This window comes from Zonotrichia albicollis, chromosome 1, assembly GCF_047830755.1.
Source record: "Zonotrichia albicollis isolate bZonAlb1 chromosome 1, bZonAlb1.hap1, whole genome shotgun sequence".
In the NCBI taxonomy this organism is placed as follows: domain Eukaryota; kingdom Metazoa; phylum Chordata; class Aves; order Passeriformes; family Passerellidae; genus Zonotrichia; species Zonotrichia albicollis.
Genome location: NC_133819.1, coordinates 83501237 through 83524797, shown reverse-complemented (window position 1 = coordinate 83524797; position 23561 = coordinate 83501237). Strand labels below are relative to the sequence as shown.

Sequence of the window (23561 nt, the reverse complement as noted above, 5' to 3'; positions counted from 1 at the left end):
GTTTGGAAAGTTCCTGGGCCACAACTCATTGAAGTTTGTCAAAGTGCCCTGGGAATATCCTTGCCTGTTTACTCTGTTTACTTGTGCTTCTCTAGGTTTCTGCTGTAGGCCACTGTCAGAGGCAAGACATGTAGTGATTTAAGTTTACCATGCAACTGCTTTTAGCTTCTTCAGGAAAGATTTGGAAACATTGCCAAAAGCAAAACTGCTTTAGTCTATTTCTATGTATTCCTGGCCTTTTTGGGTTGTAGGTGTCAGGTAATTTTTTACACGGCTTGACAAGGAGATAAAGTTTGAGTGATTTATTGGGGGAGGTGTTTAGAACATAACTCCTCAAAATCTGAAGTTTTGAATTGCAGTCTTGAAGCTGCTCTGAGTGAAACACAGCACCTCTTGCAATCTTTCTATTTTCTCACAGTCCTGTTATTTTTATTAGAGTGCTGGGAGATGATTTAAACTATAACCCACAGGGAGTAGTAGAAGGAGCTTAGGTTATTGTGGTGAAAAGGAGCCTAAGGAATGCTCTGATAGCAGCCTCTGTGAGCCAAACTGGACAACAGGAGGCCAAATCCATTGGGTGCTGCCTGATAAACTCAGATTTGACACTGGCTTCTTCTGCATGGAAGAAACTGCCCAGAAACAGGAAATCTCTACCCTGAGAAGTTTTCAAAATTCAGCCAGTTATTGCTGACCTAGTGCAGCCCTGTCTGTTAGTTGCACTTGAGGCATGGGGTGGGAATAAGTGATCTCCAGAGGTCACCCCCAAGCACTGGACTGGAGCTGTGTGTCACAGAGGTCACTGCCCACAGGCCATAGGGATTGCTGCAAGAGCCATTTGTATGGGTGATGTGACTGACAGCACATTGGGACAGTGCTGCAGCCTGCTAAAGACGGGATAGTCAAAGATTCTGAGGGCTTTTTAATGAGAAGTAATAAATGTTTGCATGAGATGTGAATTTATGGAGCTGACACACTGTAGTCCCTAGTACAGACAGTTCTTTGAAGCTGGTATAATGGGAGTAGCCCCATGAAACTCTGGGAAATTGGAGAAAAAGGAGACCAGTATTAGCAAAGGAGAGACAAATGAATTGGGGGAATGGTGAATGGGCCAAAATTAAACAGACTGTGGAGCACGGTGTCTGATTATCACTCTTCAGAGTTACCCTAGTTCTCCCAAAAGGATTGGGGGATTTTCTAGGTGTGATCATCTCAAAGGTCTTTTCCAACCTAGTTAATTCTGCAATACTGCAATTCTGTAACATGGAAGTTATCAAACAGGACCAAATGATACTTAATGGAAATTAGAAATGATCCCTTCAGTTTGTATGGCCACACCCCACTTATCTGTGTGAAATCATGAGGATTATGGCTGTGTGACTGTGATCATATATACAAAATACTTTTTCCACTTGACAGAATACTGCAAGGACTGTGTATTTAAGCTGAGTGCAGTTGTGAAGTATTCTTCTTGTATCTACTAACCTGCTCAAAATGCTGCCCTTAGACATGTGTATATGGGATCATAGGATATGTCAGGTTGGAAAAAGCTTTATGATGTCATCTTGCAGCAAGGTCATTTGAGGTCAGAGCCGGTTCTTCAGGGCTTTATCAAATTTGGAGCTTGAAAGCTTCAAATATGATCATAAGTTGCATCCCCAAAATTGCTTGTAATTATACTTGAAAGACTTATATTATACTTCCATGTACACTTGGGAAGAAGAAAGGTGGGAGATAGAGTATCTAAGGCCCACGATTATGTATCAAATGGCACCTTGTAACTTAACTTGTTCTATTGCTTGTAGTATAACCTGGAAACAGAAAAGGACCCTGTAGTTATTGTTATTTCCACTACTGGGACAGGAGAGCCGCCAGACACTGCCCGCAAGTTTGTGAAGAAAATTCAAGACAAGACCTTGCCTCCTGACCATTTTGCACATCTCCAGTATGGATTGCTAGGTGACTTAGTATTTTCTATATTATTGCAGAACTTGTCTGTCAGTGAATAATTTTTATATTTCATTTATTTCTGAAGAGGTGGTTTGGGCTTTTTTAATAGCCTATAAAACATATAAGCATTATAAAGCATTTGTTTTTATAAACAGCAGTTTTATGTAATGTCCTCTATGAGCAATAAAGGAAAAACATCACAAAAATTATCTGAATGTAAGCTACAAATGTAATTTTTTACAGCTTAATTTTCTCTCTGCATAAAAACTATATGATATAAGCTATCTATAGCTGTTTGAAGTTTAAATTTCATGTTAAGTTTCGACAGAGATTAGTAAACTAGATTAGTTTACTTGGCTGTGTGAGTCATTGAGCATTTTTCTCTACAGAGGAAGAGGCAGTATAAAATGTTCTTAAAAGTAAAAACCTTAAATCTTCCCATCCCTTTAAATTTGCAATAATACTTTAGTTTTGAATGTTGTACTCATCAAGAGAATGAATGTACCTTTGGCTTAAAAATGGATAAGCAAAATACAGATTTGGCAAAATGCATGATGTATCTTGAGCTGATTGTAAGCTTAGTTTGTTCAGTTTTCAAATTTCATTTATAAACAAACTCCAAAAATGTCTATTTAAACCTAGGTTATTTTTACCTGACAAGTAATTTGATAGATGGGAGTAAGGAAACTTCTAAGTTTCTAATAAGGAAGGGATCCATTAGAAGGAAGTTTCTCCTGGATATATAATGTGGAAGTCTGAACGGTATGCGTCCTAATCATGTAGCATTTTGAGAAGCTGTTATGCTGTTGCCACATAACAATTTGTGAAATGGGAAGGTTTTTCACAGCTGACTGCATGCATATGTGTATGTGTAAAAATAAGTACTGTATTAATCATGAATTTTATTATGGCAGAAATTATTAAGGTGTCTAAATTACAATGTGATTCAAGTTTAGCAAGTTATCAGTCTTAAAATACTTTCATGGTGACCATCTAAATTGGTCCAATTAAATGTTTGCTATAAGTACTGTACTTGAGAGAAAGCAAAAGTCCTCTTAAAAGGGAAAAAAAAAATAAAAGGATGTTAAAAGGAGAGGGGAATGCTCCATTATTAGTTGGCATCATGGTTTAACCACAGCCAGAAACCAAGAGCCACCCAGCTGCTCTCTCCTTCCCCCAAGACCTCCCTAGTGGGAAGGAGGAGTGAATAGGAAGTGTAAAAGTGATTACACTTGTGGATTGAGATAATGACAATTTAATAGGGAAGGCAAAAGCCATGAACACAATTAAAGCAAAACAAGGAATTCATTCACCCTTCCCCATGGGCAAGCAGGTGTTTCAGCCATCTCCAGCAAAGCAGAGCTCCATTCAGTAGCAGTGGTTTGGGAAAATAAATGTCATCACTGCATATGTCCTCCCCTTGCCTCTTCTTTGTCCAGCTCTATGTGCTGAGCATGATGCCATGTGGTGTGGGATGTCCCTTTGGTCATTGTGAGGTATCGACACTGTTTCCAGCACAAATCCAAAGTACAGCCCCATACTAGCTATGATGAGGAAAACTAGCACTATTTCAGCCAAAACCAGCACAAGTGGAAATAATCAAAATCTAGTGGTTTGAAATTGCACAGAAGAAAGGGTCAGGCTGTGGAAAATTATGATAGAAGAGTGAAACAGTGGTGTAGATTACTTAAAGATTTTGTGAAGATGGACCTAAACCCAGTGGTTTTTAGGATTGCTGGGCAAATATCTCTAAAGGATGATTGATCATTTTTGTGGGGTGGGTCAGTGATTTGGTTGACCTCTTAAAATCTTGGATCTTCCATGGACATAACCTCCTGAGTGCACTTGGTAACAAGACCATCTTCACCTAAAACAGCTTCATAACAGTTAAGGAGCAGAAAACCTAGTGCAGGTGAAACAAGATCTGCAAAGAAATCCTTGATTCCTGCAGAGGAAGTTGCTGGACTTTTGTCCCTCATGCAGATGTTTCAGCTTTCTTCTTGTTTAAAATCACTGCTATGTTTGATCCTTTCTTTCCCCTCAAGTTTGTAATACTTTTTAATTTCTTTTAATGCTGTCTCATGTTGTTGACATTATTAACAATTTAATCCTGAAAGATCAATTATTTTGGTAATTCACACGTAGTTTATCAGCTTCCAGTTCCTTATATTTTTCCTGTTAGAGGAATTTTGTATATTTTAAAAGCCTCAAACTAAAGCAGTATTCTTCTGACATATGAAATACTGAAAGCAAAGTGTTTTCAGGGTATTTCTCTGTCTCACATTTGGGAAGGAGGGAGACAGTTTTGCAGCCCTATTTTGGGACAAAAACAATTTCATTTGAAATTCATATACATGTATGTATATTTCAATTTAGCCTCTGAATAATACACTTACATATGCAAGTGTTTAAGTATGTCTACATAGCACAATTATAATAATCATGGAATCATAGAAGGCCTTGGTTGGATGGAGCCTTTAAGATCACCCAGTTCCAACCCCCTGCTATGGGCAGGGATGCCTTGCACTAGACTTGGTTGCTCAAAGTCCCATCCAGTGTGTCCTTGAACACTTCCAGGGATGAGGCATCCACAACATCTTTGGGCAACCTGTGCCAGTGCCTCACAACCTTAACAATAAAGAATTTCTTGCTATCATCCAATCTAAACTTACTCTCAATTTGAAGCCATTCCTTCTTGTCCTGTCTCATGTCCTTGTAAAAATACCCCATGTCTTTTTTGCAGGCTCCCTTCAGGTACTGGAAGGCCACAGTTAGGGCACTCCAAAGCCTTCTCTTTTCGAGGCTGAACAAACCCAATTATGTCAGCCTTTCCTCCTAGGAGTGGTGCTCCATCCCTCTAATCATCTTGGTGCCTCTTGTGGACTTGCTTCAACATACCTGATTCTTATGTTAGCCTCCAAGAAAAGTCTGTCCTGACTTTGTGTAGCCAGGGAGGCTGCCTGGTGTACATGATTCCTCTTTCCTTGAATTTGCTAGGTCTGGGAGACTCAGAGTACATGTTCTTCTGTAATGGGGGAAGGACAGTAGACCGACGGCTTCAAGAACTTGGTGCCCAACACTTCTATGACACAGGATTAGCAGATGACTGTGTAGGGTAAGAGCTGGATGGGTTTGGATTTTATTTCTTCATGATGAAATATTTGTGTAGGTATTTGGCTAAATGTTCTGAACTGTTTGAAGTCCATTAAAGCCTGGATACTCAGCACCTCCTAGAAATGAGTTCTGCCTGAGAACACTATGCCTTTTCAGTCTCAATTGCTATTAAGTAAAATTCAATTTTTAAAGTGTAATGCCTGGAAAATTAGTATTTAGAAATTAAATAAGTCAGAGTAAGTAGAGGGGTTTGAAAATATCGTTTCTTTTTTCTTTCTTTTCTTTCTTTTAAATTTTTTTTATTTTTCTCTTTTGGGGATGGGCAGAGGATCATTTAGAGTAATTACGTAAGAAGATTTCTCTCTTTGCTGCAGAGGAATTATGTAAGAAAACAACTCCCTGTTTTGCTATTCTTTCTGGCCAGTAGGCTGTAGTCTTGGCTTAGTTATTTTGAACTGCTGCTTTTATTGGTTCTGTGCAAGGCAGTTGAGCACAAACATTGTCATAACCATAAAACTTATCTCTTGTGTTCTGAAATAATAAAAATGGGCCATTAGTGTAAGCTATTGATGTTGCTGTTGCACAATGAAAAGTTGCATATTCTGCTGCCACGCCTTCAACTTTCTGTCATAAAGTTCAGCATATGAAAATAAAAATGAGAAACTGTTGGAAGAGCAAGGCTGTTACACATTTTAGATTCTGTAAATTTACATAGTGGTAACAACTAAATAATTTTTTTTTTTTTACAAAGGAGTAATCTTGGTAACAGCTGCCGATATATATTAGAAAGGGAAAGTGAATAGTGTTTTTTGCTTTTGTGTTCTTTCATTATCTGTAAATTATCAAGAAAGTCACAATAATTCATCCATGCATTTTTCTTTTTTTTCTCCTCCATTCCCAGTTTGGAATTAGTGGTTGATCCTTGGATTGATGGACTTTGGCTTGCTCTCAAGGAAGCATTACAATTGCAGAAAGAGAAAGAAGGCATGAACAATGCTGTCAATGCTGTTTCCAGCTCTCTCTCTACAGCTCCACATGCTGTGCATGAGCTAAAGTTAAGCTCTGAAGTACAGACCTTGAAGCTAGAAGATGAGGAAGCAAGGGGTTCTGGTACTCTGTCACAGAAACTGGATGACATCAATCATGTGGCTCCAGCTGGAGATGCCGAACCTTCACTCATTCATTCTGTCCCTCCTGTCTCTCAGTCTGCTCTTAATATTCCTGCCCTGCCACCAGAATATATAGAGGTGGAGTTTCAGGACACCCAGGGTGAGGTAAGGACTTCCCTTTGAGTGATGGAAGCCTCTGGCTCTTGTAGGAGTATGAGTGTATACTCCTACATGAGGCTCAAAAGAGCAAGTGAATGCTTACATAATGGAGATGTGCCCCCAGTGCAGGAGGCTTTTGAATTTTAAGTAAAAAGTCCATTTATACTGAATGTAGGTGCCACCATATGGGTTATGGACACTTATGTCAAGATATAATTCAGCTAAATAGCAAGTTGGTATTGTATTGTCAGGAAGGCAAGAATTCAAATCCTCTGTGGCTTATAACAGTGAAAACATCTTGCTGTAGTGAGGAATACAGTAAAGTTTCTGTTCAAATTTTTTGTCCTTTCAGAATGCACTAAGAGGCTGTAAAATTGCTCAAAATCTTGCTGCATACTTAGTAATGGAGAAACTTGTCATTGTGAAAATAAGATCCTTTTTGTACTGAGGAAAGTGGAAGATGAACTGTAGATCAAAAGAAGCCAGTATGCTTTTCCTAGTGAAGCCACATTGAGCAAAGACCTGCTGTCCTAAGAGAAGAATTATCATGAGCTGGAAATCACCTCCTCTTGGCAGGAGTGACTTAACTTTTCTGTTTGCCTGCAGAGTGCAGATGTTTCAGTTATCCATGCAAGGAAGCAGTGAAGCCTGGCTGCTCTTTAAATGACAGGGAGCCAGGAGCTGAGTGTGGTAACAAATCCAGCGTTGCTATCCACTGTCTAAGCAGTGCAAAGCAGGAGGTGGCAGCCTGGATCAGCCAAGGGTGCAGATCATCAGGCCGCTTTGTGGGAATCTTGGCCCAGGCCAAGAAACTGGTCTCAAGATCTAGACCTGGATCAACTTTCATGACCATGAAAGTCCTTTAGTATCTTCAGATACTGACATTCTCTGTTGAGACTGTTAATGGAAATGCTGAAAGAATCACTTAGTCTGGCTAATATAATTATGGAAGAATGTATGGATTTAAACACTGGATAATTTTGCTTCTCTTTTAAACCTCGTACTGTTGGTTTTGCTCAGGTTGTTGAATTTAATAATCAAAATTCTTCAGGTTTATGATTTAGAGGTGCTCTTCTATTAAAGAGTAATAGTTGGGTTGAATGTGCTGCTACAGTCCTTAAAAGAGCCCATTTTCTTAAAGTCAGCATATATGCAGACTGATCTCTGAAATAGTTTGTCAGGTTCTAATACTGATGCCCTTTCTGTATATAGAAAAAAAAGTTAATTATGCATTGGAACAGCAAATGGAAAAAGCTGAATCTGCTAATCTGGAAATCAGTGACAGATTAAATATAATAGTCCAGATTTCATATATAGAACAGGGTGATCATCTTGAGCACTGGAAAAAATCAAATGCGTGTTTATGGATATTTTTCCTTTGGAACTATTTTTGACAGAGTTGGATAGATCTTGTCAACAAGTAGGTTCTATGTAGGGTCATGTTTGGTTTTGCAGGTATCACGCAATTCATGTGCTTTTTTTGGTATCTCACATTGCAACAGCAGCTATGGATATTTTTTGCCAAGCAGAGCTGAAGTTGGTGTGTTTTGAAATTCATCAAGGTGAGGTTTCGATATTTCCAAGCAGAGACTCGCTGCCATTTAAAGAAGGCCTGGTACATGATCTCTCCAGTTACTTAAATGATCTTGTCTCAGGGTTGAATTAGCAAGTTGCTACATACTAATACCAGGGCAGAATAGTGAGTTGGTCTAAAGCATTTCTGGGAAGTGTAAGATAATACAATTTAGCTTAAATCTTGATTTCATTATGCCTTGAATTTGACTTGGAGAGAATACAAATGTAGACAGTTACAGCAGACCAGTTGATGCACAATGACTTGATATGGCCCAAGCTATTAATCACCATGTCAAAATCCTAAGAAAACAAAGAAACTGCCAACTGTTGGTCTCAAGTGATGCTCTTGTCTCCTTTTTTAAATAGGAGATCTTCAGAATGACATCCTATTGGTAGGATGATTCTTTTACATTTGACAGAGTATTGTTAAAGGCATTTGGTATCCCTCCTGCCTCTTTTTATTTTTGTCTGCATTGATATCAAATGAAACTTGCTTACTGTAGTGATGGAAAAGTGAGGGCTGTATTCTGATCAGCCTTTGACATTTGTGATCTGGAATTACTCTTGTGCCCATTTGTCATACTTGGGGCACATTCTTACCTGTCTAGAAATGTTGTGTTTTGACATGATGCTGTCTTGTAGAGTGGGTTTTGCTCATTAGCTCTAATTTAAAAATCCTTTTATAAGTTGCCTGTAATAGTAGACCCCAAATGGACCCCAAACCCTTAAGCTGTAAACCTGCAATGATGTAACTTCTGTTCTGACTTCTTATGTCCATTCTATACACCTAATAATCCTTTAATTAGGCAGGAGTTTTCTGGGGTTTAACATAAATGCCATTCTCTAATTGGCTATTTTCAAGGCAGTTCTTAAAAAATGAAACAGCTCGCTGCATTTGATAATAATGTAGGCCCATTAGACTGTTCAAGCCTACTGACTTTTTGTAATTGAATATATGCCAGTTATTGTTTAGATGTGATTTTTTAAAAAGAGCAAAACACTATATGTGTATAAAAGAGTCATGTTTTTCCTTACTGTTTTGAGTTGTTTTCTAAGATTGCTTCAAAAACAACCTGTACCAACACCAATTCCTGTACGTCATAATAAGATGTCATAAAGCTGATTTGCATTTTTAGTGTAAGTTTTTGTGTTGTCTTTTTCAGAATCCACATCTGTCTTCACTTATCTCAGAGGGAAGAACCTTTGAAGTGCCAGTTACAAAAGCAGTTCAGCTCACTAGGGAAGATGCAGTAAAGACTGCATTGCTCTTAGAGCTTGATATTGCAGTAAGTTGGTGATGGCTTTTTCTTTAGTGGGTTAAAATAAAGGGTGAAAAACATGTTATGTATAGTAACTGAGGGGGGAAAATTATTTATTTGACTGTTCAAAAAGAAAAAATACTTCTGTATTCAATAGGATGTCAGCTTATGCTGATCCATTTTGTAAATGTAAAGGTTAATTTATTTGCTGAAAAACAGGACTCCATGGAAGTCAAAACAGGAGCAAAGTGTCAAGTTAATTACTTTGTTTTTCCATGGATATCATATTGAGTGAAATACCTCTATGAAGGGAATTTGCAGTGGAGAAAGCCAGTCAGGGAGTATTAAAAATGAGTAATTGTTCAGTTTTTAAGTATACAACTTGAAGGATATTCACAAACTATATAGTCAATTGTGGCTGTTTATTATGGTGGGTAATCTACACAAGTAGTAATTTCATTAACAGTATCAAGCAGTAGGAATTAGCTCTTGAGCACTGTTTCTGCCTTTGACATTAATTTGCTCTCCCTTGTTAACATGATACTCAAACTGTCAACCTTGGTTACCCACAGTTAGAAAACTGGTTTAGTTTATTCAGTGAAGATTGTATTTTGTATACTGGTTTGAAGATGAAAGGCAGGCAGAGAGTGCTTGATACTACTTTATAGGAAAGCTTGAAAAGGAAAGAATGTTACTTTTGAGTGGTTTCCCAAATTGATAGAATATTATTTTTGGGATATTATGATTTTTGGCAGCACCTTTTGTTGGACTCTCTTAGCCTCATCTGTCTCAATATACACGAGACATCTTTAAATCTCAGTTATAAATAGATTCTATTAAGTTTCAAGCAACTGATTCTTTGAGCGACATGGTTCTTTGCATGTATTGGTATGTATATATGCATTCTGTCATCAGCCCTCACTGAAAATATAAGCATTTTCTTGCCTTTTTCACCTAAAATTCTTGCTAGTCTGTGTATGCAGGTCACTCACATGATGCATGAGGGAAACATAATGATGCAAGTATAATTCTGCATGTTCCTGTAACAGGCAGGAGCTTGAGTTGCACACAACAGTTTCAGCAGTTGCACACAAGAATCTCAGCTAATCTAGCTAAATTAGAATCTAGGTCTTAAGATTTGAATTTTCACTGTGCTCTTGTTTTGTTTTTTTTTCTTCTTTTCCTCCAAAAAATAAAAGGAATTCTGGTCATTTCTGTCACAATTCATCAAATAGTTGAACCAGCAAATTTTCTTTTAGTGATGATGTGTATCTACAAAAGGTTACATTAATTATGAGGACTTAATTTCTCTGCTATTCTCCAACCAGAAAATGTAGAACATCAGTAATTAATGATCTGAGCTGATTATATAACACAACCTCTTAATACGTATTTATTTTCTTTCTGTTTGGGCTGCTCAGCAGTTCTCATTAAAGAGTGTCCAAATATTTAAACCAGATAACGAAAGACTTTTTCTAATTAGTAAGGTTAAGCCTGAAAAGAAAACATGACTACTTCATTTCTGATGTGCTCAAAACAGCAAAGTGTTAGTACAGAGTAAAAATATTTGACTTAATGTGAGCACAGTAGTAGGAAGGTTGTTGTTAGGAATGGGAATGCCTTGGTTTGTAGTAAGATTTAATAGAAATGTTTCATGTTTTAAAACAGGATACAGGTTTTGAGTACCAGCCTGGAGATGCCTTCTGTGTAATGTGTCCCAACAATGTCAGTGAAGTGGAAAAGCTTCTTCACATTTTGGGGCTTTCTGAAAAAGGAGACAACTTCGTTTGTGTAAAAGTTAAGCAGGGCACTAAAAAGAAAGGTAAGGTGTAATGCACTGGTCATGGAACAGCACTCCTTTCTGTGTTGGTAGGAGTTGGTGTGCATACTTCTGAATATTTTTACTGTTAGTGTGGGAACACAACTGCCTTTTATGGAGGCATGTTGGAACTCACAGTGATGTGTTAAAAAAGAGGGTGCATAAGAATGCTGCTGTTGGTTTTACTGTAGTTGAGCTCTTGACTGGGAGCTGCAGCCTGGCATTGGCATCCATCCATCTCATTCTTACTCTGTGCTCCTTCATGTTTGTGGAGATAAGGCTTTAATCACATAACTTTTACAATCCCTCACTTGGAAGTAAAAATCTCCTTGTGCCACACTGCATGTCAATCTGTTTTACATCCTAAGAGGGCTGCACTCCTCAAGGACAAGCCTTAATGCTGTTGCAAAGGTGCCTTTTAATAGACTTGTAGGTCTGTGGATGTGTTCTGCTGAGTCTTATGATGTCATATTTCAGAAGGACTGGCTTCAGATTCACTGTGTAGTGCTGGCTGGACCTGTGTGAATTACTCCTGTCTTGTATTGCAGTTGGGGTCTTAATGGTGCTGCTGAGTTGTGTCTTTATTTTCACAGGGTGGTGGAGGGCTCTTTGTTGTTCTGGTTTATAGGTAAATCAGTTCTCACCGTAAGATTCCCTGCACTTTTGAGGGCTGCACAAGTTGTCTATTAAGTATGAGATGTGTGATGCCACTTCTGTATATTAATAGATGCACATTTTACTTTTTGTTTTTTGTTCTTCCCCTGAACCAGGAGCAGTTCGTCCACAACACATCCCTGAAAGAAGTACTCTCAAATTCATTCTAACTTGGTGTCTGGAAATAAGAGCAATTCCCAAAAAGGTGCTTATGTGTTTTTTCTTCTAAAGACAAATCAGTCATTCTATGCTATATGGTCTCTCACAGATCTGTCCTTGCTTTGTGTGTAGTTATGGTATCTCTTGGTGAATAAGGATTGTCAGTTTGTATGCTACTGTTTGTACTTTACTCTGAGAAAAGTCACTTCTGGTAGTTTATCTGGCAGACATTCCTGTTCTGCAGTATCTTGATTCATGACTAGTCTGGAAGAAAGCAGAAAAGTATTAGATGACTCAGTTCCAGATAACTCGGAAGGCTGACTGAACCTAGCCCCATAGTCATTTTACAGTAAACAGTTTTTTTAATCAGAGGGAGCCACATCTGTCAAGTTCTAAAGTCAAGTTGCTAAAATACACATGTTGCTGTATGCAAATGTACCACAGTGTCCTTTACAATAGTTCAGTTAGTCAGAGCATGGTGCTGGTAACCCTGTGTGGGCCATTCACTTAAGAGCTGGAGTTGATGTTCTTCGTCTGCCCCTTCCAACTCACAATGTTGTGTGAAATCTGTGAAATTTTAAAACTTTTCTTTAACATTTCAGTAACATAGCAGAATTCAAAAGAAGATTTTTGGTTTTTTAGTATTTGTTCTCACAACATGTATGTATTATTTTCCTTTTTTTTTGTGCATGTAAAATTCAAAGCTTCTAACTGAAAACGTATCTGTATTTCTGGTATTGTCAGAACATATTTTAAAGATAACTTTACGTGAAAGATGAAGCTAAATGATTGTGTGGTCAGGTCTCTGAGGGAAATCAGTTTTTGGGAGGAGCTTTTTACTCAATTTAGTGGATTTTGGAGCAGAAGGGAATATTCCTGTTGTTCCAACCTTTTCAAAACCGCATTTAATAGTTTTGAAAATTTGTCTCAGCAATAAGAGTAGGCAGAGAGTACTGGCTGGGGAATATCACTGAAGCCAGTTTTTATAACCTGTCTGCTGTATTAAGTCTTCAGCCTGAAATGTGCTTTATGTCACTCCATACTCAAAACTATTGTCTGGAAGCTCTATGGTTGAGCATACATTATTTTTCAAGTATTCCTTTGTGTAGAATGTGTCATCTGATTGCATTTGGTGTTTTCTATCACTTTTCTTTTATGCACTGTGTCTATTTCCATCTTTCTTTTTTGAAAAAAAACACCTTGTAACTACTTACATCTGATCTTCACTTTATCTTACAATGCTCAATTTAGCTTCCCTTTAAGAAAAGTTTACCAGTGTGTAGGCATGAGGTATAGAATAAAACACCACAACAACGTTAACATGACTCATTTAATCCCATACTTTATTTATAGTCATACCTCTTCTAAGATTTTTGTTACTCATTACCTGGCTTCTGTACCCTAGCAAATGGTGTTTTATCTTGAATTGTGTTATGGAGCTGCCTAACTAAAGTGTAAATAGGGGCAATAAGAACACCTTTCAAAAATCTGGAATTTTGGGGGAAATGGCTTGTGACTGTTTTTTTGTCTCTTCCTTGGTCAGGCTAAGTAGGACTTCCTGATGTGCCAACTTGTTGTAGATATTAGAAGAGCAATAAAAAAAACTGATAAAGTGTATTATCTATTAATTTAATTCATGTCCCCAGGCAACCCAAGTTTTTCCTAGTTTTGTGATCATTTTCCCAAGTGGACAAGTTTTTTACCCTTTACTCTTTCCTTTCTTCCCTACAGGCATTTTTGCGAGCTCTTGTGGAATGTACCAGTGATGCAGGAGAAAAACGGAGGCTTCAAGAGCTTTGCAGCAGACAAGGAGCCTCTGATTATACTCACTTTATTAGAGATTCTAATGTTTGCCTCCTGGATTTACTTCATGCTTTTCCAAGCTGCAGGCCTTCACTTAGCCTGTTAATTGGTAAAAGACTGATTCAGATTTAATTAGATTTGGTTTCTGAAAATGCATCAGGCTAAATGTTCAATTTTCCAAGAAAAGGGAGTAGCTGTTCAGTTTACTGCTTTAGGAATATAGTTTCTATAGTGATCAAGCTGAAACTCTTGTTGAGGAACAAAGCTCTGTTTTATGGTTCATAGTCTTTGGCTTTCTTTCTGCAAACACTCAGGTTCATACCAGTGCTTTGACTCTGCATTACTCCTGTACATGAAAAGTAAGCATAAGCTGCTTGCAGGATTAGGGTCTTTATGAATTAGTTTATCAGTTGCTTACAATTATAAAAGATATATTTTTACAACTCCTAATTTCTCTGCCTACATGGTCTTTTCTTGCACTTCTACCTGTTAAAACAGAATGCTTTTCCCAGTATATCTGTATTTATGCTATGTCTAACACACTCACTGGATTCCTGATATAAAACACTGAAAGGATGGGACTGCACCTGTAATGATGTCAAATGCATCTGAAATTGCTGGCAGTTATTTTTCAAATTAAAATCCAGAGTTTCTTGATATGTTTCATAGTAGGAGTCAAAAGAAATTGCTTTCCATGTTCTTGCAGTCATTTTGTCTACCTTTACCCAAAATTGCTGAATGGATTTAGTGTCTTGTTTAAGTAATTTCACTGCACTACCTTTTCTTAACTCCACCTAGCAACTATCTTATGTAGAGCACCTTTAAAATATGTCAGGGTGTCCATGTACTGACAAAAAGAGTAGTTCTGCTTTTGTACATACATAGATAGACATAAATGTATGTATGATATATGTAAGGGGTTGCATGTTCAAAAAATGTCTGTGAACTCCTGTATCTTGTTTTTTCAGCTGAGATTTCAAAACTTTGCATAGGTAATCAGTGGTTTGAAACTAAGCTGGCACATCTGCTTCTTCTAGGACATTATATTATATATAGGAAACATTCAATAAAGCAGTTTCTATTCTGAGAGCTTTTGAGCTCATAGAGAAAAGGTGGGGAAAATTAAATTTCAAGCTTCACCTCATTTGAGGTGGAGTAACTGGCAGCTCTTTTGTACACCTTACAGTCACTTTTGTTTGACCAAGAAGCCCATAAATTAAGTTTTTGGTTTCATTGTATAGGATCTCTAATTGACGTTCCACAAAGTCCAAAACCCATTCAAAATAGAGTTCAGGTCTTAATTGCTTGTTTCTGAACCACAAACGCTGAATGTTACTAGAGTAAAATTGCAGTTAAATTAAAATACCTTGTAATCTGTTGTAGTGTAAACACTCATTATACGATATCTTCATTGGGGTGAATCAAATAAGTGATACTTTTTTTTTTTCTATTCTACAGAACATCTTCCTAAATTACAAGCCAGATCTTACTCTGTCTCAAGGTAATGAAGTATTCAAATTGTATCTTCTTAGTTATTTAGGCATGGGGTTTTTCTCAAATATGTTTGTGTATGTTAAAATCTGAGGAAGGAGAAGAGTAAAGGAGAAAACATAGTTGTGATCCTATTGCAAAAAACATAGATTATTTGAAAGAATATTGTTCTGAGTTTGTGACAAGACTTTGGTAAAGCTCTCAGGAACAAGCTCACACACAGGTAAATCTGGTAGGAATTCAGATTCCCTTCTGTAGACACTGGCTTTTGAGTCCAGCCTTAAAACAATTTCCGACTAAATATAAATATTATGCAGTTAGCTGAACATTGAGTATCTTGATTTGATTGAAGTAGTTTGGGCTGCATACAGACCTGCTGCAAGATTGTATAGCTGTTTCTCAGGTTTTAGGTAGGTTTTTAACATTTTTGTCTTTGCAGTTCAGACTTATATCAGCCAGGAAGGCTGTGCTTTGTGTTTAATGTTGTGGAGTTCCCTGCCGGTCCCTCTAGACCAGTCTCGCGGAAAGGAGTTTGTACAGGGTGGCTTGCTGAGTTAGTTGCACCTCTACTGCACCTCAGTAAAAACTCTCAGGGTACAAAAGGAGAAAGCTCTTCAACTGAAAAGGTATGAATATTAGCTCTGAAGTCATTAACTATTAAATGTATGCATGTCTGAAAAAACAGCAGGTTTCTTTGTTCACTGTTGTGATGTAGGGCAGGTGGTTTGGCAGCATAAACCTTAATTTTGCAGTTCTATCCTACTTCTGTATAACATGTCCAGAACTTGATTCCTAAACACTAAAGTTAAATTTTACTTAACTATGTTTACCTAAGTTGTGAAATTTCCCATTGCTGAAAGGCCAGAGTTGTTTTCCACCCCTCTGTAGCTCTAAGTGTATCTTGAAGGATGTTTTCGTGGACTAAACTACCACTTTGTAATTAAATGGTTGTGACTGTTTGCATCACAAGAGTGAGGCACTGGGTCATTTCCAGGAAGCAGTGGCAGGTAATAGGGGAGAAACTGTAAAACTCACATTTCTTGTCAGGTCTTCCAGAGTTTGCAAAGGCCAAGTTATTGACTATGACACAGGGGACAGTCCTCTGTGGTTTTTTCTGGCATGTATCAGTGATTGATTGGCACAGTTGATATTACTGGGAGAAGGTACTTATTTATTTTTTTCACCCTCATTTCATTTTGTGGCAGAGATTCTGTGTAATTAATCCATCTCAAAGCCACTAGGTCTAAGCTAATTATTAGAAAATAGGAATTCTACTATATAATTGATATGTGTGATATACATGTCTTTTCTCTAAAAGAACTACTGGCAGCCTAATCTATATTTGATTATGAAAAATGGAAACAAGAATAGGATATGGTTGAAAGAAAACCATGCCAATAATTCAAGGTATCAGTCAGACGAAATGGGGAAAAACACCATACAAGTTATCTTCATTTTTTAAACTAATGCAAAGATTAATATGTGCATCATATATCTTATTCCAGTGTTCATGTTTGCTCTTTATTTAAAGTATAATTGATATCAAATTAATTGAAGATCATAAAAGAAAAAGAAGTGGATAAAAAGAAAAAAAAATATTATTACAAAATGAGTGGATAAAGTTTAGAAACAATTTTGTCTACTGCACAAGCTAGAATTCAGCATAGATAAATGGGCAGCAGTGCACATAGATTGCAGAAATATATGGGATAACCACGCAGAACAGATGAGTGTGATCTTATGCAAAAATATATTAGATAAATTGAATACACTTTACAGTATAAATGTGTTTACCATTTGCAGTCTGTTTTGAAAGAATGACCAGTTTGGAATCATTAATAGGGTAAATATCCTCCTAACTCAAGTGTGGTGTGAAGTGTATATATATAAAGTATCATTCCTCACCAGCAAGAATTATTCTATTTTTTTATCATCATGAAACTAGGAAAATAATGCTCTTTAACATTGTCATATCTGTAGTAAATTAAGATATAAAAAAAATTAACAGTGCTAAACCTTTCATATTTACACAACAAAGTTTAAATAACTTGGTCTACTGCCTTTCTCCTTTGCTAAACTTGAAAGTAAATTCAAATCCTTTCATAATTAATGTACAAAACAAATTACATATTTACTTACGACTTTAACGTATGAAGCTTTGCTATGGCTGCTGCTGAGTCTTGAATAATCTCTTGGAATTAAAAATAGTAATCTCTTGTTTTCTATAGATTTTTTTGGCTGTGTCTCAGAGGATAGGTATGGAGCTCATATGAAAATATGACTTCCTTTCTGATACAGATATGAAAATTAGAATTACTGTTTATCACTGGGATTATATAAAATATTTTCCAAGATCTTAGAGCTGTTATGTGCCTCCCCTCAACCATATGCACTTTTGGAAATCATGTCAAACTTACGAAAATTAAGAAAGCAGGCTCTTTACCAGCAGGCTTCAATTCACTATAAACAAATCCTGACCTCCCGCAATGTGAAAAAAGGTTGAGTTGCCTTTGATAGCAATAAACTAGCTTTACTTCTCTTTGAATGCCAACAGCAATCTTTCTGTGCATTCTGTAACAGTATTCCCCAAATTTGTGGTGCAGTCAGTTTTCATATTCAGCAACTCATGTCTGTGGGGTTTATCCCAGTTTTCCTCCAGATGGATTAATAGGTTTGTAAATATGGTGTGGTTTTGTTGTTTGTTTTTTTTTTTCTCCAGAAACTTCTGTGAGATTTTATGCTAAATGTCTGTGTGGCATTAAAGATGAACTCTGAAGCTCAGGATTTAGAAGAGTGTGTGGGTACATATGCTGTGTAAATATCCTGAAGGTTCTAAAAATGTCATGGTGTTTTTAAGGCTTAAGAATACCCTTCAATTATATTTTACCTGATTTTATTTTAGATCTCTATTTTTCCTCGTCCAAACAATGCTTTCCACTTACCTGCAGATCCATCTGTGCCATTCATTATGGTTGGTCCAGGAACTGGAATTGCACCATTTATTGGTTTCCTACAACATAGGTATGTACCAAGTTTTTATCTGGAGAGCAGCCTTTTTATGTTGAGGAGAAATACAGCCTGAGGGTTTGAGTATAAATGCAGTTAATTGTTTTTTTCCTTTATGTAATGGTGATATGCTGATTATAAGCAGTCTTAATAATTTTAAACAAGCATTTTTCATGTATTTATTTGTGTTTCAAAGTAGTAAAACTTACATTTTCATCTGACTGTATTTACTATTCATAGTAGATATGAGAAGTTGGGTGAATTGCAGAAATAGTAATAAAAAATTAAATCCTTTATCTCTTTGTGTTGCTGGTGGAAGGCCTGTAAGAGTATGATAGTTTTTTATAATGTGTTGATTGGCTTAAGTTTGTTATTCAATCCACTTCCTTGAGAAATGGCATCTATATTAAAAGGCATGGTGAATGTATAGATTTCTCCCATATTGTCTTATTTCTGTGTGGTTTACATTTTTGTGTTTTAAGATAAGGAGCTTAGCACCAGTACCTTCAACTCAGCACTAGTCTTTGGGAGTTTGTGTGTGAGGGAGGGTGGATCTCTTATTTTCCCTCTTCAGCTACAGCAGTGTAATTTTGCAAGGCCAAGAGATGTTTGTTCAAAAAGTGACAGCACATCACAAAGAATATGTAAAACCTTGATAATTTTGAGGAAAAGAACAGTAGGAGTGAAGTATTTGGGTGGGAATGGTTCTAAGTTTTAAAGGTAACCAGTACATATTCTAATGTGACTCATTAGTGCCAGCAAGGTAATGGAGTTTCTTGGGTCCTATAGCAATTTTCAAAGCATTTTATTTGACAGAAAAGTGAAATTCTGACATGATGTTTCTAACTCCATGCCTTGCTTTAGCCAAATCATTGTGTACTCCTTAATTTTGATTCTCAAATATACCTCTACCTCTCAAAAGTATTTTGCATTTTATTTTAAAGTGCAAATGAAATATCTCTATCTTGGTGTAACTAGAAAATGGCAGCTAAAACTCCTTTAAAATAACACTTCCAGCATTATTTCAAGAAAATGAAATAATTTTTCTGATGATGTGATAGTTAATAAATTGTTAGTCATAATATCTAGCAGGTATCTACAGCTAAATGGAAAGCCTTCTAAAACTGCTGAGTTTCCCCAAGTGGTTTTACATAGCTTCCAATGAAGGATAAAAGGTAGTGATTACCTAGGTAGTGAATCAGTCAGGATTATTTTGTGAGATGTTTCGGTATGTCAGTCTTGACTATTCCAATATGAAACTGTGACAAAAAAAAAAAAACGGTTTGATCTTGAGCTAGTCTGAAAGTGAGTGGTCAAGAAAATCAAATGAGGGTTTGACTTTGATTTACCTAAATTGTTTTAAGTTTCTGCCAATCGAGAGGCTTTTTAAAATTTTACTTTAAACGAAAATTAGGTTATATATGTTTCAGATTCTTCACTTGATAAAAAGGGTTTGATTTTTTTTCTTTAGGCAAAAGCTCAGAGAACAACATACAGACTGGGAATTTGGAGAAACATGGCTGTTCTTTGGTTGTCGGCATCAGGATCGGGACTATTTGTTCAAGCAAGTTCACCATTTAACATCTCTTTTGTATTCATGAGGTAGTGCTCATCTCTGAGCCATTGCTAACAGGTTTTTATTACCTTTCAGAGATGAGCTCCAGTGTTTTCTTAAAAATGGAACCTTAACTCACCTTAAGGTTTGTTTCTCAAGAGACTCTTCAACTGCGGAAGTGGCCCCCCCTAAATATGTGCAAGATGTCCTTAGGCTTTGTGCTAAGGAAGTTGCCAGAGTTCTGCTGAAGGAGAGAGGTTACTTCTATATATGTGGGTGAGTAGAGTGGAAATGGACTGTTCAGAAAGAGAATAGCAGAAGTTTGAGGCTTTGGAAAGGCTTAGAGCTGTCTGAAAGAAAGGACCAATATGATGCTGAAAGAGCCTTCCTGGAGAGCTGGACTGTCTACTGTTTTCCAGTATAATCTTGAAGTACAGCTTGTAACCACACAGTTCCACTGATTGTTTTAGTTGCTTATTATTGATTTTCCTTTTTTTGTTCAGTATTCAATTAAATGATACAGATTTCAAGACAGTTGATTTCTCTTTAGAAAATTATATATGTGAACAGATGTGATGAGAAACCGCTCATCTGTGAGACAATAGCAGTCTTCTGTGTTCCAGGTTTAGATGCTCCAGAATACTAAAGCTCTGTCATAGTAATAAATTTTACACGGGGAGGTTTTGTTACTAACTTATCTGGAGGCTCAAGGTTTTTAGAAAGTTTGTTGATAAATGGACAAACTGTTTGAATATAGGGCCCAATCTTAATGTGTTCTCCTGCAGATGTAAATGTCAGCTATTTGTATTGAAAATAATATTATTAATAAGTGAGGGGTTTGGTACCAATTTTTCATTTGGTTTTTTTTCTTTAATATTTGAGCTCTGCAGTGATATAGGAATCAAAGCTTATTCAACAGGTTCAGTTCTTCCTTAGAAAGAAACAAGTTATTCTCTGCCAGCTCAACTAGGGTTGCAAGGGTTTTTTTTTTTCCTTAGGAATTACAGCATGCTGAAAACTATGTAGTGTTTGATTGAGAGAATCCCTAGTTCATGTCAATGCTCAGCTACAGGAAAAGTCTGAGAATCATGCTGTACAATATAAAAGCTCTATTTTTGTTGGGGATTTTTTTAATGATTCTTTCCTGTTGTCTGCCTCTGAAGCTATTGATAAATGGAAAAATACACTATATCACTTTTCCTTCTTTATTTTTTATTTTTCAGAGATAAGAAGCACATGGCTGATAATGTAAGTGATGCTGTAGTAGACATTTTGAGCGTGGAAATGGAAGCTGACAAATTGGAAGCAATGAAGAGCCTGGCCATGCTTCGAGAAGCAAAACGATATTTGCAGGATGTTTGGAGCTAAATGTTGAGCTTTCCCTATATCTTTGTTATACAAAATACTTCCTTTTACACATCTGTTTTTGACTAAAAGTAACTGCCAAAAGTTCTGTCAGTAGTCACACAAAGGTTAACTTTCTCTACTGACCTTTCCAACAGGAACATGAAACCTTTTAAATGACAACAAACCAGGCTGGCCTTTGAAGTGTATGGTTTTTTAGAGATGTTTCATATTGGACTGTCTCAGTGCCTTGATTTTTCGTCTTAAGATTGGGTTCCTGTATAAACTAAAAACTTCTGCACTTGTACAAGCATAACTGTATCTTCACATTACATCATGTATCTTTTCCTATAATATATACATAAAGATGTTACAGAATAAATATGTTGCACAATGATCTGTAAATCATGAAATACATTACTGGCTTGCCAATATTTACTTGAACACTTCCTAGATACTTCCTGAGACTGCTTGTATATTTTCTTCTTGCACAATAACTGCCAAAAGGAATGAATGTCTAGGGTATTCCACAGACACGTTACTGAAAAATTTCAACTCCAAAGCTCTCTTAAATAATTGGCTTTTCCATCACATAATTATATCATGTCTCAAAATTTGCAACACACCATTTTAATGCTTATTAGATCTTCCTGTATAATTCTTTTGAAATTGTTTTCATTCCTGTCTCTGAAACATTTGTGGTTTAATTTATGTGCAAACTCACCAGTTGTGTTGGATTTGGTTAATTGAATAATATTGCTTGGTAAATACTTTCTCAAATTACTAAATTAATCTTCTGAAATTGAAGACATAGAAAATACGGTGTTTTGAAAGTAGTTGCCCTTATGTATGGCCACCCACTGCAAAATAAAGTGGCTGAAAGCAAATTACTGAAGTGTGTGGTTGTCTTTCTAACAAGAGACATTTGGAGTACAAATAGGTGGAAAAGTAAAACTAAGTCATTCAGGCTTCTCTTCAGAGCCCTGCTCTCTTCCCTCTGCTTTTTCTGACTTCTAAACATCCATGTTGTCTCCTCGATTCCAAGTCATGCTTAGACCTTTAAAGATAAACACAAAGTGTGAGTAAATGTTTTAGGCAAATCATTATTTATTTCCTGGGAGGAATTGTTGTTTTGTTTTGACTTACACATAATCAGAGCCACATCACTTGCTGCAACTTTCGTTGTTTTCTAGTTATTATTAGTTAACTGGTAGGTAAATTTTTTAAAAAATTGAAAAATTAGAATGATCAGTTAGAATAAAACCATGTGTTTAAAGAAGAAACATTCCAGTGAAGTTCCTGGAAGTAAGATTATGATATAATCTGTGCAATGATTATTTTAGTAACTTTGGAAGATACCAACTAAACTTTTGTGCAGGAGGTCTTCAGCAGAGTGGTTATATCAATCTCTGTCATATAATCTCTACAGAAAAAACTCCATAGAGAGGTGGCTTACAGTAATTGCAAGCTGCATTTTTTAATCTTTAGCACATAAAAAAGAACAGAAGTGCTTCTTTTTCAAAAGTAATTTTAAACTCATGGAAATGATGAACACAATGCAAATGTCAACATTTTGCATCAGTGAATCAGCTTTTACATATTTTTGGAAACTATTAATGAAAGAAAAATCTACTAACTTTAGAATAATAAAGATAAATCTTTAACCATCTTCTGTTGGCTGGGGCTTGTTTAGAAATAACACTTACTATATCATGTACATTCTCAGGGTTTTCTGTTCCACTCAAAAGTGCTTGGAGATTACAGAAAAAGCAATGATTTCCTGACTGCTAGCTTCAGCTTTCCCCATATCTCTTGCAGGTATTCATTTTCAGACTTACATCCCACAATCCATTTTGGTAATATTGCAGGTCACTGCATGGCACCCTTTGGGATACTGACAGCTGAGTGTCCTTTTCTGACTGTGTGCATTGCATTTGACAGATGTACAGTTGGTGTCTGCGCATTTCTCCTCTCCTTTATCAATCCTCAGCAAAATTAAAACATTTAGATGATTTAGGGGTAAATCCTTAGCTTTATTATGATATCTTAGAACCACAAAAAATTGTTGCAGGTTATTATTAAATTTATAACTGCATGGTGCAAAGCCCAAAGCTCAAATAACTCCAGCAAACATCACTGTGTGTTACCTGAGGAGGAAGTTTCTTTCAGCAATGCTGAACGAGGAGGACCTTCGAGACACAGGAATCATGGAGACGGAAAAGGCTTGCAGTAAAAGCTGTGTTTTTCTTAATTGCATTGTGTTTCTCTGTAATTAGATAATGCTGATTTATGACTCAGTGTATCTTTTAGAGGAGCATGCGGGGTGGGTTTTAATAAATTTTCCAAACTTAAGGAAGGTGGTTTTTTTAACATCTTTTAATTTTCTTCTACTAGAGAAATACCACATATCTGCTTTTCCTCAAAATTACAGAATTTGTTGCAGAATAGCTTTGTTATTTAAAAGAAATAGTGAAGATTGTGTGCAGTTACATTTAGGAGGTTTGCAATTTTTATGCTGCTAACAAGGACTATTGGTTGTGCTGAAGCTGCTGTCCCAGTGCATCGCT

General features: G+C 36.6%; 1 protein-coding gene across 5 annotated transcripts in view; it reads left to right on the top strand.

Moving 5' to 3' along the window:
- Nucleotides 1-21884, top strand: part of MTRR (5-methyltetrahydrofolate-homocysteine methyltransferase reductase) — a 28479-nt gene extending 6595 nt beyond the window's left edge. For 4 of the 5 annotated variants that reach the window (XM_074546036.1, XM_005484270.4, XM_014265162.3 and 1 more), the window contains 13 exons: nt 1803-1956; nt 4945-5062; nt 5963-6335; nt 9068-9190; nt 10832-10985; nt 11753-11841; nt 13527-13707; nt 15057-15099; nt 15529-15715; nt 17992-18110; nt 19567-19659; nt 19747-19926; nt 20874-21884. In XM_074546036.1, coding sequence (XP_074402137.1) covers nt 4965-5062; nt 5963-6335; nt 9068-9190; nt 10832-10985; nt 11753-11841; nt 13527-13707; nt 15057-15099; nt 15529-15715; nt 17992-18110; nt 19567-19659; nt 19747-19926; nt 20874-21018 — 1785 coding nt within the window. In that variant the 5' untranslated portion in view covers nt 1803-1956; nt 4945-4964 and the 3' untranslated portion in view covers nt 21019-21884. The remainder of the gene's footprint in view (nt 1-1802; nt 1957-4944; nt 5063-5962; nt 6336-9067; nt 9191-10831; nt 10986-11752; nt 11842-13526; nt 13708-15056; nt 15100-15528; nt 15716-17991; nt 18111-19566; nt 19660-19746; nt 19927-20873) is intronic. The other variant, XM_074546042.1, reaches the window with a different exon arrangement.
- The last annotated feature ends 1677 nt before the right edge of the window (nt 21885-23561 follow it).